At 40.6% G+C, this 13,155-nt stretch overlaps 1 protein-coding gene across 1 annotated transcript in view; it reads right to left on the reverse strand.

Annotated features, from left to right (window-relative positions):
• Positions 1-487: 487 nt before the first annotated feature.
• Positions 488-13,155, reverse strand: part of LOC139915732 (multidrug resistance-associated protein 1-like) — a 55,547-nt gene continuing 42,879 nt past the window's right edge. Inside the window, exons 17-31 of the mRNA XM_071904431.1 lie at positions 12,096-12,272; positions 11,420-11,587; positions 9,963-10,152; positions 9,339-9,411; positions 9,031-9,148; positions 8,171-8,378; positions 5,910-6,220; positions 5,331-5,530; positions 4,916-5,042; positions 3,743-3,844; positions 2,833-2,979; positions 1,671-1,829; positions 1,236-1,402; positions 817-1,011; positions 488-596 (exon numbers count right to left, since the gene is read on the reverse strand). Of these exons, the coding sequence (XP_071760532.1) occupies positions 488-596; positions 817-1,011; positions 1,236-1,402; positions 1,671-1,829; positions 2,833-2,979; positions 3,743-3,844; positions 4,916-5,042; positions 5,331-5,530; positions 5,910-6,220; positions 8,171-8,378; positions 9,031-9,148; positions 9,339-9,411; positions 9,963-10,152; positions 11,420-11,587; positions 12,096-12,272 (2,451 nt within the window). The remainder of the gene's footprint in view (positions 597-816; positions 1,012-1,235; positions 1,403-1,670; positions 1,830-2,832; positions 2,980-3,742; positions 3,845-4,915; positions 5,043-5,330; positions 5,531-5,909; positions 6,221-8,170; positions 8,379-9,030; positions 9,149-9,338; positions 9,412-9,962; positions 10,153-11,419; positions 11,588-12,095; positions 12,273-13,155) is intronic.

Here is a 13,155-nt window from a genome sequence, read left to right on the forward strand (position 1 = left end):
ATGAAAATTAAGATTGCACTCAGCCCAACTTCTTCAAGCACTTTTAACACAAAGATGTCATCATGTCATCTGAAAAAGGTGAGAGCTACAGTACATTAAGTATGGTGTGTGTGTGTGTGTGTTCTGTCCTTTACTTATTCATAACACAGGAGCCGGTGTTTCCAAGCACCGGCTCCTCTTCAATGTCACATTGAACTACACTGAAAAAAATGACACCCCCTTCCCACTGGGGTGATGAAAATATGTCTTTGGCTTATATATGATGATGCCAGACACAGTCATAGTCCCATGGTGTCTGTCCGTGATGAGAGGAGGCCAGATCATCTCTTCTGGAGTATTTAACCCTCTTATAATACTTTCATTTTCAGCCATCTGGTGGAAGTGAAAGTTGGTGGATGAGGAGCAGGGGTGTGGCATCAGTCAGATTTGCCCAGTCTCCTGCCTGGGGGTGGCTAAGGGATGGGGGAGTGTAGGGGGTTGGGGTGGTTCAGGCCAGCCCGGCCTCCCGACACATTCGATAGAACTGACCTCGCTGGGAAATGAGGTTGGAGGGGGAGTCCATCTCTGTAATGTAACCTCTGTCCATCACGATCACCCTTAACAGACAAGATGAAGAATACGAGGCTAAACATAAACAGCACTTTCAATATGTATTCAATATGTTTGTGCATGTACTAGCAATATGGTGTATATGCTGTTTGCGTAGCTACTACTACTACTGCTGCTACTATTACTGCTATTACTACTACTATTGCTACTATTAATACTGCTAATATTACTACCACTACTACTACTACATACTGCTGTGGGTCCTACCTGGTATAGTCCATGATGGTGTTGAGGCGATGAGCTATGGTCAGGACAGTGCAGTCCTCAAACTGAGTGCGGATGGTGGACTGGATGAGGTTGTCCGTCTCCAGGTCCACAGCCGCCGTGGCTTCATCCAGAACCAGGATCTTGGTCTTCCTCAGCAGAGCTCTGGCCAGGCACAGCAGCTGGCGCTGACCCAGACTGGACAGATAGACAGAGATACTGTACACTGTGGAGCTGGGACCTACTGGTGTATGGTTATACCTTAATGGAAGCTTGCGCAGTGTACTAGAATAATGAACTATGTAGTTGTATGTAGACTTCTCTAGACCTAGGTGTTACATCACCTGAAACCCCTTTATAGTTTGTGTAGCTGCATATATGGTCAGGTATAGTTTGTATAGGTGGGCTGGAGGCTGATGTACCTGAGGTTCTCTCCTCCTTCACAACACTCGTGGTTGAGCTTGTCTGGCAGGCCGGACACAAAGCTCTTGAGATGGGCCAGTTCCAGAGCTCTCCATACCTCCTCATCAGAGTAGCCGTCAAAGGGATCCAAGTTCATCCTCAGAGAGCCTGAAAACAGCACTGGGTCCTAGGGGAAAGGAGAAGTCGCTTTGATGCCTGCAGCTTACCCGAGTGTGTGATGTGTCTGTATACATCACAACTGTTTATCAGCCATGACAATGTGTTTCTTTAGCACAGAAATGGGCTGACTACCTGCCAAAGCGACTGGTAGCCATACCCAGACTTTACCAGGGTTAAATTTAATTTCAACCCTTGGTTATATGGTTATATGTATGCTTGTCTATGTATTCTTTTGCATCCTTTCTACAGCGCATGTGTTTGAGGTGTGTACTGACCTGTGGTATAATGGTGATTCTGGAGCGGAGTTCATGCAGGCCAATAAGAGCGATGTTGATCCCATCAATATAGATGTTCCCCTTCACTGCCTCCAGGATCCGGAAAATTCCCAAAGCCAGGGAAGACTTCCCAGCACCTGTCCTTCCAACTATGCCCACCTGCCAGTTAGCCATCAAGAAGGGAAACACTTTACAATAGCCATAATCAAAAAATGGTCAGTTAATCATTACTTAATATTCATCGAAACTGACTTAAACCAACTTAAAATAACAACTAATTGATGATTTCCTACATTGTTTACTAATTAATAGTACATATAGTGTACATTATTTAATCATTAATTAATGGCATATTAATAAATCAATTAGTCATATATATATATTGTATCGTACTTCTGATTGCCTTAGTTAACAGTTTGTTAGTCATTTATTATTATCCAGGTTAAAAACTTTTACTAATCCTTAACTAATACTTTGTTAAGGATTAATAAATGATTAACAAATATTTGTAACATAAATAAGCATTATGTGTACCCCTCTTATGAAGTTGCAACTGATGTTTACAGTGCTTAGTAAAGGGTTGATACATGGTTCTTAAAAGTAAATGAACATTATTTGGTCCCTTAGGAAGTTGTAACTGATGACCACTGACAATGTCAAAAGGCTATGAGATGAGCGAGATGGAATAAATGCAATGACTGAGCAATGTAACAATTTATTAGTTTTCATTTTTTGGTTGTTGCAATTGTTATTCCATCTTTATTTTTTCTTTTTGTTTGCATTTATATTTGCTAGTTTGTGAAACTAAACCCAGTGAAATAAAAATTCAAATTGAATCAATAAAGACGAACACTGACATTTTGAATATTAGTGTCACAATACTCTTCACCAGTCACAATTTATGGAAAAAAAAAATCTGTAATGGCATGTCAGTTGATCAAAACAGCATGCCGGCTTTATTCTTCATCCACAGCATTCCTCATTCAAACCAATGGGTACATCTTGTTAGACAGCTGTATCTTTTGACTTTAATGAAGAGTGCTGTCAGTGCTGAAAAGTCATTTTTGGGGTCACAGAAGGACAAATGTAAAAAATAAAAATAAATAAATCATAAAAATTCAAAATGTCAAGGTATCCTTTTGATAGGTGCAGTGCTCCTGACCTTTTCTCTCTCCTTGATGCTGATGGAGATGCCTTTTAAGGCCCAGTCCAGACCCTTACGGTACTGGAGTCCGTAGTCTTCAATCTCTATGGTTCCTGTTGTGGGCCAGGCCACCGGCAGCAAACTGCCTTCTACAGTCCATGGTGCCTACACAACCAGTTGAAACAGAACCAGCTCAGCAGGTCTGCATTGTCCCAGACAAGGGCAATGATTAAGGTCAACAGTTCAATAACATAATGATATAAAACAATCTCTGTACTAAGTAAAAATAAGATAAAACTCTTGTTGGAAAAAGTATGAAATAGTGCAATTACAATAACACACAGGTTGTTTATAGCTGCCATAGCTCCAGTTAGTTCAACTTAACTTAATGTGGATACACTTATACCAAAAAAATAAAAATAAAAAAAGTAAATAAATAAGGTAAGATTGAGAAACAGGGTGTATCAGTGCAGAATGTAGATTATTTCAAGTCAGAATGAAAAGTGATAACAACTAAATATTTAGATGGTTAAAATATTAATTACTTATGTTAACATAAGTAAATGAATGTGTTACGTAATAAATACTTAAAAATATAAATGTCTAAAAAATTAAATATGTAACTTTGGGGGCACAAATTTATTTAAATAAATGGACAATTTAAATTATATATATTTTAATTGTCTCCAAAATTCATCCACACTTTGCAGCCATATTTATTCAACTTTATGTTGGTAGTGGTGCCAATGATACAGCACAGTGGCCTAATTTATTAATGTAAACATCCTATCGTTTATATGTGAAGCTGTTACCTCACTCATGATGAATCTGAGTCTGATTGCTGGGACGTGCCTGTATTGGTCTTGTGACCTTAACTGTGGTATGAGAATACTGTATGCGTGTAAATCCCCTGTTAACAGCAACTGACCTCCTTGGGTGTGTTGGCATACTCTTTGACTCTCTCCACCGACACTATGTTGTTCTCCACGTCAGTCCAGGCACGAACGATCCAGCTCAATATACCTGTCACCTGTACATAAACATGCAACATTAAGTTCACAGCTGCATGTATGTTAAAGACTGTTGATTTTGCAGCATGCAAAACAGATCTTATTTAAATCTGCACTAGGCAACTTTGCGTTGGCTGCTCCAAATGGTAGCACTGGTAAGTCCAGCTGTCTGTGGACGAAGCAAGTGGCTGATAAGACTTTGCAGTAAAGAACTAGTCAAATTATCAAGTAGAATCCACAGTAACACCAGCATCATGATACAGTATGCACACATTTCACACATACTTGCCATGATGTAGGTCCACCTCCACCCCTAAATCATCTACCTTCATTGCCACCTCAACATTTTGCAATTTGTTGAGGAAATAATTCACAATTGAGTGTGACTTTTTATGATTAGGGTTTGAATAAAGACTGGTAGATTTTTTTGAGCCAAATAGCTTTTAGTGTAGTTAGAAACAGGGTCTGAAATTACCACATGCCAAATGCGCCGAAATAAATCACTAAGGGTCACCCACCACACTGGCTGTAACTTTTTGAGACAACAACATTTGAATACCTCAGTTATATTCTGTCTATGGTCTTTGCCTGTTTTGAAAACTTTGTCCCAGATGACCACCATATACTCCCTCTGTGAACCATGAGCCAATCAACAGGTTTCTGATAGGCTGCCTGTTATGCTGCTCTACATAAAGTGGTAGGTCTAAACTTCCTGGATGGTTAACCAGGCTAATGTCAGTTGAGGAGTAAGATCAAAATGTTAAACATTCTAACTTCAACAGTGTGTGTGTGTGTGTGTGTGTGTGTGTGTGTGTGTGTGTGTATGTGTGTGTTGCGTGTGTGGCATGCTTCAAAATGCTCCTTTTAGGAAATTACAAACTTGATCCATTGTGAGTGAGCAAATTCTAAATTCACACACAGGACTTAATTCATGATTCACTTGATACACAAAACAGCATTGAAAATGAGTAGGGTACATATTTCTATGAAAAATGTGTTTTGAATTATTTTGAAAATGATTCTTGTGATTCTCGTTAGTTTCGTACACTGGTTATAAATATGAATGGGGTGATGGATGAGTGGTCTATGACCTGGAGGGAGTGGGATACTGCCAGTCCCACGATGCCTGGGCTGAGGTAATCCCGGCCTCTCACCGACAGGATGGCTGCTGCCAGAACCAGCAGGCTCCCCAGGAACTCCAGATTCACTGCCAGCCATCTGAGCGCAGCCAGGAAACATTAGCAGAAACATACTTCAAAAAGCTTAGAGTATAAGCTACTCAGTCAAATAGGTTTGTGAAGCTGGTTATTACTCAAAGGACCAATAGTGTTGTTCTCGAAATCAAACTAAAACAAGTTAGAAAATTATAGTGGTAACCTGCTTTTTTTTTTACCAAATAATATGATACAACGAAAGGTAAACAGCTGAGATCAATTTGTGCGTGTGTGTGTTCTTGTACTTCAACTGAGGTCCTCACAACTAGAAAAATGTGTGTTGTGTGTGAACCTGGTGGCTACAAAGCGTGGGAAGTAGGCCGTCTGGTTGTGGTCAATGCGTCCGTTCGCCTGTAGTATGAAGCGCTGCTGCTCACTGAAGGCTCGGATGACACTGGCTCCCTGCACCGTCTCGTTCAAGTGGCTGTAGATGGGCGAGCGGCTCACTGCCTCCAGGCGACGAAGCTGACAAGATGAAGCTACATAGAAACTCTACAGAGACAAGAAATGAAGAGCCCTACCTTAATATGTAGGTGGCTTTTTTCAAATGGTGGATATCTCATGTTGCAAAGCTCTTCATTTGGAAGGCCCAGATGTGGAGACACAAAAAACTAACCAATGAATAATTGTTATCTGATGTTCATTTCTCAATTAAAAAGCCAAGATTATTTCATCTAGTATTTTGTAAGCAAATGTCTTTAGTTGGCTACTAATCTCAATATTCCATAGAGTTTTACTTTAATGCCAGCAATCACTTTGTAACTGTAAGTGTCACGCTTTTAAAATAGCGACAGCAGCTTCACTGAATTCCCAGGTATCTGGGAAAGAGCTGTTCAGACAATGTGCAGGAGAAACAGTAAACAGACTACACCTGTATGAAGGCGTATAGACAGGTGAGGGGGAGGAGCACCATCCCTGCGAAGGGCGTGGCCATGAGGACAATGATGCAGACCTCCAGCAGCTTGAACAGGTAGCCCAGCATCATCTTCATCCCGTCTGGGATCATGCAGTCGATAGCATCAATCTCCTTGGAGAAGCGGTTTAGGAGGTTTCCGCTGGGTGTGCACTCGAAGAAAGACATGGTAGAGTGCAGGACGTTGTTAAGCAGATCCACGTGGAGGTGGCGCGAGGCCATAATCCCACCCAGAGAGATGGCCAGCGTTGTAACAAACATGGCAATACCTGAAGGCCGCAACATGGAAGAGGGAGTTTTACAACCTGAGGGAGCTCTGAGGTGAAAAGACAACAAACATTTGGACCGCAACATCATTCTCACACAAAGTCCTTTTTATCAAAATCTAGAAAACTCATTCATTTTCTATATCTGCTCAGTTCTTTTCAGGGTGGAGGGGATCTAAAGTACCCAATCCACCTGACTGGCAGGAGGAAACTCAGGAGAACATGGGGAGAACATGCAAACTTCACACACAAAAGACCAGGCATTGAACCGATATTCTTCTTGCTGTAAGGCCACAGTGCTAACCACTGAGACACTGTGACACCCTCAGAAAAACTTCAGAAATATCTATTCTCCCCAAGACATTATGAGTTTCAGGCTATACGCTGAAGTAATTATTGCCTTTTACTGGTGTGACAGAATTTATGTGTCCGAAAGCTCGTTCTGAGTTTAGTAACCCAGAACATTTTGTAGTTCAACACCAATGAAATCCCAGAAAACTAGTTACTACCAATAGAATTTGAAACTTGATGACTTGGTGACCCTTTGATTCCCTTAGTGGGGAGAGGTTACATGGATATTATGGGTACAATGACGTGACTAGCAAAGGTAGCGGAATGCTAGCCCAACACACTGCATGTAGCTTCACCTGCAACGGGTTGCCAGACCCATGGTGTAGATAGCAGTGCACAGTGCGGTACTCAAAGTTTCTGAACGGGATGTTATCTGTTCAGAATCCATTATCGTTTATTTTACACCAAAGCCAAAACTTTGTACGGATATGGAACGGAGCTATAATTTGGAGGAGTTCAGCAACCTCATTAGGGTGAGTAATTGTTGGGTACAGTTGAAAATAATTGTCTGCAGGTCATTTAATGATATGCATTGTATATCTTACTTCTTTAATTAGAGACAATGGAGGGATGTATAACAGTAGCTTATTTTGTTAAATCTTGCACATGCAGTATAGATGGTAGCTTATTAACTGTAGCTGTATTCAACCCAAACTACCTCACTTTGAGTTATTAGATAGTACCAAGAATATTTTCTTCTTTTGTAATTGGACAATCCTTATAGCGTTACATGGAATATATTTTCAACTGCTGTACAAAAAATATTTATGTACGATAGCGCCCAGTCCATTTGAATGTATATTTAGCCTATGCTTAGCCTATTTGGGCAGATATGTGCAATACCTAAAAGGTCTTTCATTCATTCATTCCAAATTCCCTTGGAATTTAGCTTTTAGCTTAGCTTGTTTATTTTTGACACAGAAATGCCTAAAAATGAAAAAAAAGAAAAAGAAATGAACCTTAATTAAGAAGAAATTCACAAACAAATGTTGAAGAATCTTCACTGTTATAGCTTTGTCTTTTTTGTGTTGTCATAAAAGTTTTTCTTTAATAGATAAGTATCTCACATCTTGGGTTTTGGCATCAAATAATCCAGGGAACCTATAGACTGCACTTTCTGACTACAGCGCTTTCCACTAGTGCTAGTGTGGCTACCTTCACCAGTTGCATGTTGGCACCCAGAATGTCCATGTAACCTCTCCCCCCTTAGTGGTAGTATTTTACGTTAGCTGTTGCAATGAGACTCGTCAATGGTTCCCCCCCTCTGCAGACTGCAGAGAGAAGACAAATATGTATATAGAAGAGGTGTTGTGAAATTGTCATAATGCAAACTGAACAATGGAACTGGAATAAACTTGTGTAAGGTGACAAGTTATTTTTCCCACGGTGCAAGGCGTATTCATCAGGCGCCTGATGAATACCCAGAGAGACATTGAATAAAACAACTTTCACTGCGATGGTGTAATTTTTCTACAGCCATCATACTGTGCTATCAAAATAATTTCATCATTCGCATTATAGATGATGTTGCATTAAGGACTGAGACAAATGTGTTTTATAATTTTCATGTACCCACTAAATTAAATTAAACCCTCAACCCACCTTGAGCGAATCCCAGTGCTCCAAACACTCCCAGTTTCAGGTCAGTGTCCATCTGGGTGCCATTAACCACTGGCTCATCAGCCCAGAGGCTCAGCCAGTAGTTGTAGCCCAGGGAGGCGGACTGCTGGAAGGCATAGAGGAGGACTATGGGGATGATGAGGACCAGGCCTATGGTCTTGAAATACTCCTTGTACATCTCCAACTTCACCTGAGAAGGAGAGATGTTACATAAACATACTTTCACACATACTTTTTCACATCCATTTCTAGATGTGACAGATGATATCACTGCTACTCAACGGGAAAAATAATAAAGGGGTGAACTGTTGTGTTTGAGTGTGGTTCCCTGGCAGGCCTGAGGGTGGCACTATCGCATCATACCTGACCATAGACGTTCATTTATCAGCTCTGTGTGTTTGTTTGTGTGTAACACATTTTGCAATGCACAGTGCTTAGGGGAATTACGGTTCACACTGATTAGTTGGCGCAGAGCCCAAAGAGTTACGCAGTACGGTAAGTCAAACTGGCCATACATGGTATTTCATATTCAGAAAGAGTATTTTGCTGTCCTTGTCTATGCAAACATTTTCTGTATTTGTTATTATATCAAGGGGCAACAGAGAGTAGCAAAATAAATAACTTTAAATTTACGATACAGTCTCTTTAAGCTTAAGATTCAAAGATCAATGGAAATGTAATCCTGTGATATCATGAAATTGTATTGCTAGAAATGGAGGAAAGGAAACTTCCTATGACCTAACTTCCCATGCCAAAAGATTGTTGTTTCCTTGATGCTGGTAACTGTTGATGTTCCCTAATAACAGCGTATGAGTGGAAGGGTGCTGCACTGCAGGACCCACCCTCCCTGTGTGAGCCTTGTCAGCCTCGGTCAGTTTTCCAACATCCTCAGCATCCGACTCCTGATCGCTGTCTGAGATGGCCTCCATGGTCTGGACACTGGCACTGCCCATGTCACAACTGGAATATACATAGACACACATATATGTAGACACACACAGACATGGACAAATACATAGTCAGTAATGTGCTCAAATTGGCAATCAGGGGAAAAACATGGGTGTCAAGCCAGAAAAAATAAGGTGCCTGGTTGCTACAAAGGAACACTGAAACCCAAAACTGTTGTATACAGTGTTGTTTATTTTCATACCTGATGAGTTGCTCCTGAGAGAGGTCAATGGAGAAGTCAGTCATACTGAGACGAGACACAGACTTCCTTGTGCCTACAAAGAAACAGGAATAAAACTGTTGAGGCTGCGATGTATATACTGTTGGACAGCATTGCAATACTTTTGTGTCGTCCGAGTTATCATTTTACACATTGAAAATTATATTTCATAGATATTGTAAAACATCAGCTGCAGATTTATTGATGAAATCACATGTTTTAAGGACTGGTTCTGTGGTTTCTGGCTTTAGGAGAGACTTGTTCCTGTTAAAAAATACTGAGTGGACAGTCCTAGACCAGAGGATTAGATTTAGATTTGATTACATTACATTAGATGAAACTTGATCCCTGTGGGGAAATTGGGCAGTTGCAGCAGTAAATATTAATAGTATACAGCAAAGAAAAAAAGTATATAGTGTAAATACAAATAAGCAGATGGGGGTGATAAACAACAACAACAATACTACAATTCTAACAGTCAGACTTGTATAAATGAAAATGTGTAAAAAGGTCTGGATTACAGTATAAAGGATGAAATCTTGTTTAGTGAAACATATGTAGTCAAAGATGTACTTTTATTCAAACATGCCAGAGGAGAGCTCTTACTCTTGTCCTTGTGGGAGGAGGTCTCTTTACGCTCGGTACCGGCAAAAATGTGGATGAAGTCAGCAAATGCTCCTTTTCTTCCCATCAGCTCCAGGTAGGAGCCCATCTCTGTGATCTCTCCCTCCACCATCACCAGGATCAGGTCAGCCTGGGGCAGATAGCTCAGCCCATGGGTCACCAGCACACGAGTCTGGACACACACACACACATACGTTTGTCTTACTATACTTATGATGACCTTCCATTGACTACATTCATTAACCCATAACTGGAACCCTATCCCTGGCCACAACATGCCTATTAGGGTTCAAACAATATGGGTTTTGACATCCAATATTGATACCAGTTTTTTTGTATTGAAGTTGGTGATAGTCAATATTTTTCTCCTGATATTCAATATCTTACATTATTTCAATTTTAATGCCAAAAAATAAAAAAACTATAAGTATTCAGTGTTTCCCTGGAATTTTATTCTTGTGAGGGTGGAAAAAACACTGAAACAGCATCTAAACAATCATGGGACATTTAAATTCTCCATTGACACCCAGACTAATTCAATTCTTTTAGGGTAGTGGTAGGGGAAGTCTGGGAACCATGGGCTGCTCCTTACTAAACTGAATTAGCAACATAGCTCTGAAATGGCTAACCTCTTACTTAGTTGAGAGGGATCAGAAAGTAGAGATGAATGGTTACTAGTCTGAGGCCAAGCAATTGTGCTGTGGGGTCCCACAAGGTAGCGTATTAGGACCACTTCTATTTTTTTCTCTATGTCAACATCATGAAAGCCGCTTGCTCCTGTGATTTGTTTTTGCGCAGATTACCCTGTATGTTGTAGGCTCTCCATAAGCATTGCATCAGAAACAGGCCAGTTGTAATTGTGTTGAATGAGTTGTGTTGATTCATGCTTTACCTTGTTGATACACTTTATTTTGTAAAAAAAAAAAAAATTATTAGAGGAAAAGAAAACACGTTAGCTCAATCTCTCTTTTCTCTTGTCCTATTTGTAATGAATGGAAGTACTCAAGTAGACCAGGAATTTTACTTATACTTGAGTAAAATTAAGTAACAGTTAAGTAACAGTAAAGTAACAGTATTTCTACTTGAGGAGGGTATTTTGGTAGTCTTAAACCCCTAACTATTTCTATCTTAACCCTGATCCCAAATCTAAACAAAGCCTAATCATAATTGTAACATTAATCCTAAACCCAAATTCTAATCTTAAACTAATTTCAACCTTAACCCTTACCATGATGTAAATCTAATCCTAATTGTAACCTAAACCCAAATCCTAATCTTAAATTAACTCTTTGAATAAGTGAGGATCGGTCTAAAAGTAAAACTGGTTCTCATAAGGATAGAAGTCCAAGAACACACACACACACACACACACACACACCACACACACACACACACACAATGAAGTATATGCATTACCCCAGCTCCTTGTGTGTTCCCACCTTGTCTTTGAGGACTCCTTTGGGCCCGATGACCCTGTCAAAGATATGCTGTCCCACATGAGCATCAACTGCAGAGAGTGGGTCATCCAACAGGTAGATATCAGCCTTCCTATAGATCGCCCTGGCCAGGCTCACCCTTTGCTTCTGACCTCCAGACAGGTTTAAACCCTGCACAAACACAGCAACCTCAACGGCTTCAACACTATTTCTATGGCATAGGTATCTTCCTTGGACAATGCACAGTAAAGAGTGACAGGGATAGTCAACTACTCAATTACAAGATACAACACTAATGTACCAACTAATGGCCATGCAACAATGACAGAGACTTACCTGTCAGAGACAACACATATGACATCTTTGGAGGTTTTGATAGACAACATTTCAGAACGTCCAAAGCTACTTTTCAACTGTTGTACAATGAAACTGAACCATTTTTCAGGCCGATCATGCCAAGCCTACACCATTCAACAAATGGATTCCCATCGCTATTTATCACAAAATTTCTTTGACAAAAAAATTGCACCGTAACCAAGTACAAAAACACTTGTTCACTAGTGAGGAAATTTTATCCAATTGTGTGATAACTAATAAAGTCACATTGGGCTTTTGGGTGTGTAACCATCTTCCTAAGGTTTTACAGCCTACAAGGGCTAAGAAGGGCCTGTGTTGATACCTTCTCCCCAATCTCTGTCCTGTCTCCAGCAGGTAGGATCTCCAGGTCAGGCAGCAGGGCACAGGCTTCCACCACACGGTGATACCAGCTCTCCTTCCTCTCCTGACCAAACACAATGTTGTCTTTCAGGGTGGCATTCTGGATCCAGGCCTGCTGGGGAACGTAGGCCACCGAACCCTACAGGGGAAAACAGACCAACACACACAATGACAGACTGCAAATAAACTTTGGATTTTAGTGGATCAAATCTCAAAGCAATATCTTTGTGCTCATATTTTGTTATTGTTCTTTGCTAGGCACAATGTGGGGAATACGTTTAATTATTTGCACTTTCATTAAAGCTGTGTCACATGCGGCTCCAAAAGGCAACAAGAGGTAACCGTTTGAAAAATGTGAAATTCAATACCAAGAAATCCTGTAAGGTGATGTCAGTAAACTGCACACAGCACGCTCATGTTTAACAATTTACCAATCTGTGAATGTTTTACACCAAAGAATCTAATATTGGTGAGTCCAGCTTTGAGTTATGATTGGCTGATGGCCATGTTAGAGGCGGGACCATCAAGTCGCTGAATTTTTTTTTCCATAACTACGCACCTGTGTTCCAAGAAACACAGCAGGGGGAGCAAAGAGAAGACCAAATTAGGGATCTTTTAATGTGAAATGTGTAACTGTGTCAAAACTCAAATTTTTCACATCTTGCATTGTGGTCCATTTTCCTTGTAGGTCTGGTGTTCTTCTTGGATCTTGTTGCCATTCTGATGAAAGCCCAGTCATGGCAACCACAGGTTTTCAAAGCCTGTTTGATGTGATTTTGTTTCCCGTCTTTGGACTATTTGGTCTCTGTACTTGTCTCCGACCGGTAGTGTGGGGTCTGGATTACTCCCAGTTTGCGTTTCAGTGGATGGTGTGAATCAAAAAGGAGGTACTGTGTGAGTCAGGGGCGGAAATCACGGGGGGGACAGGGGGTCCGGACCCCCCCTTCCTGGGACTAACAGAGAGTTGTCCCCCTCAATATATCATTGTAAACATAACTATATAATTTTAAATAATATAATAA

The sequence above is a fragment of the Centroberyx gerrardi genome, chromosome 7, assembly GCF_048128805.1.
Source record: "Centroberyx gerrardi isolate f3 chromosome 7, fCenGer3.hap1.cur.20231027, whole genome shotgun sequence".
Lineage (NCBI taxonomy): Eukaryota > Metazoa > Chordata > Actinopteri > Beryciformes > Berycidae > Centroberyx > Centroberyx gerrardi.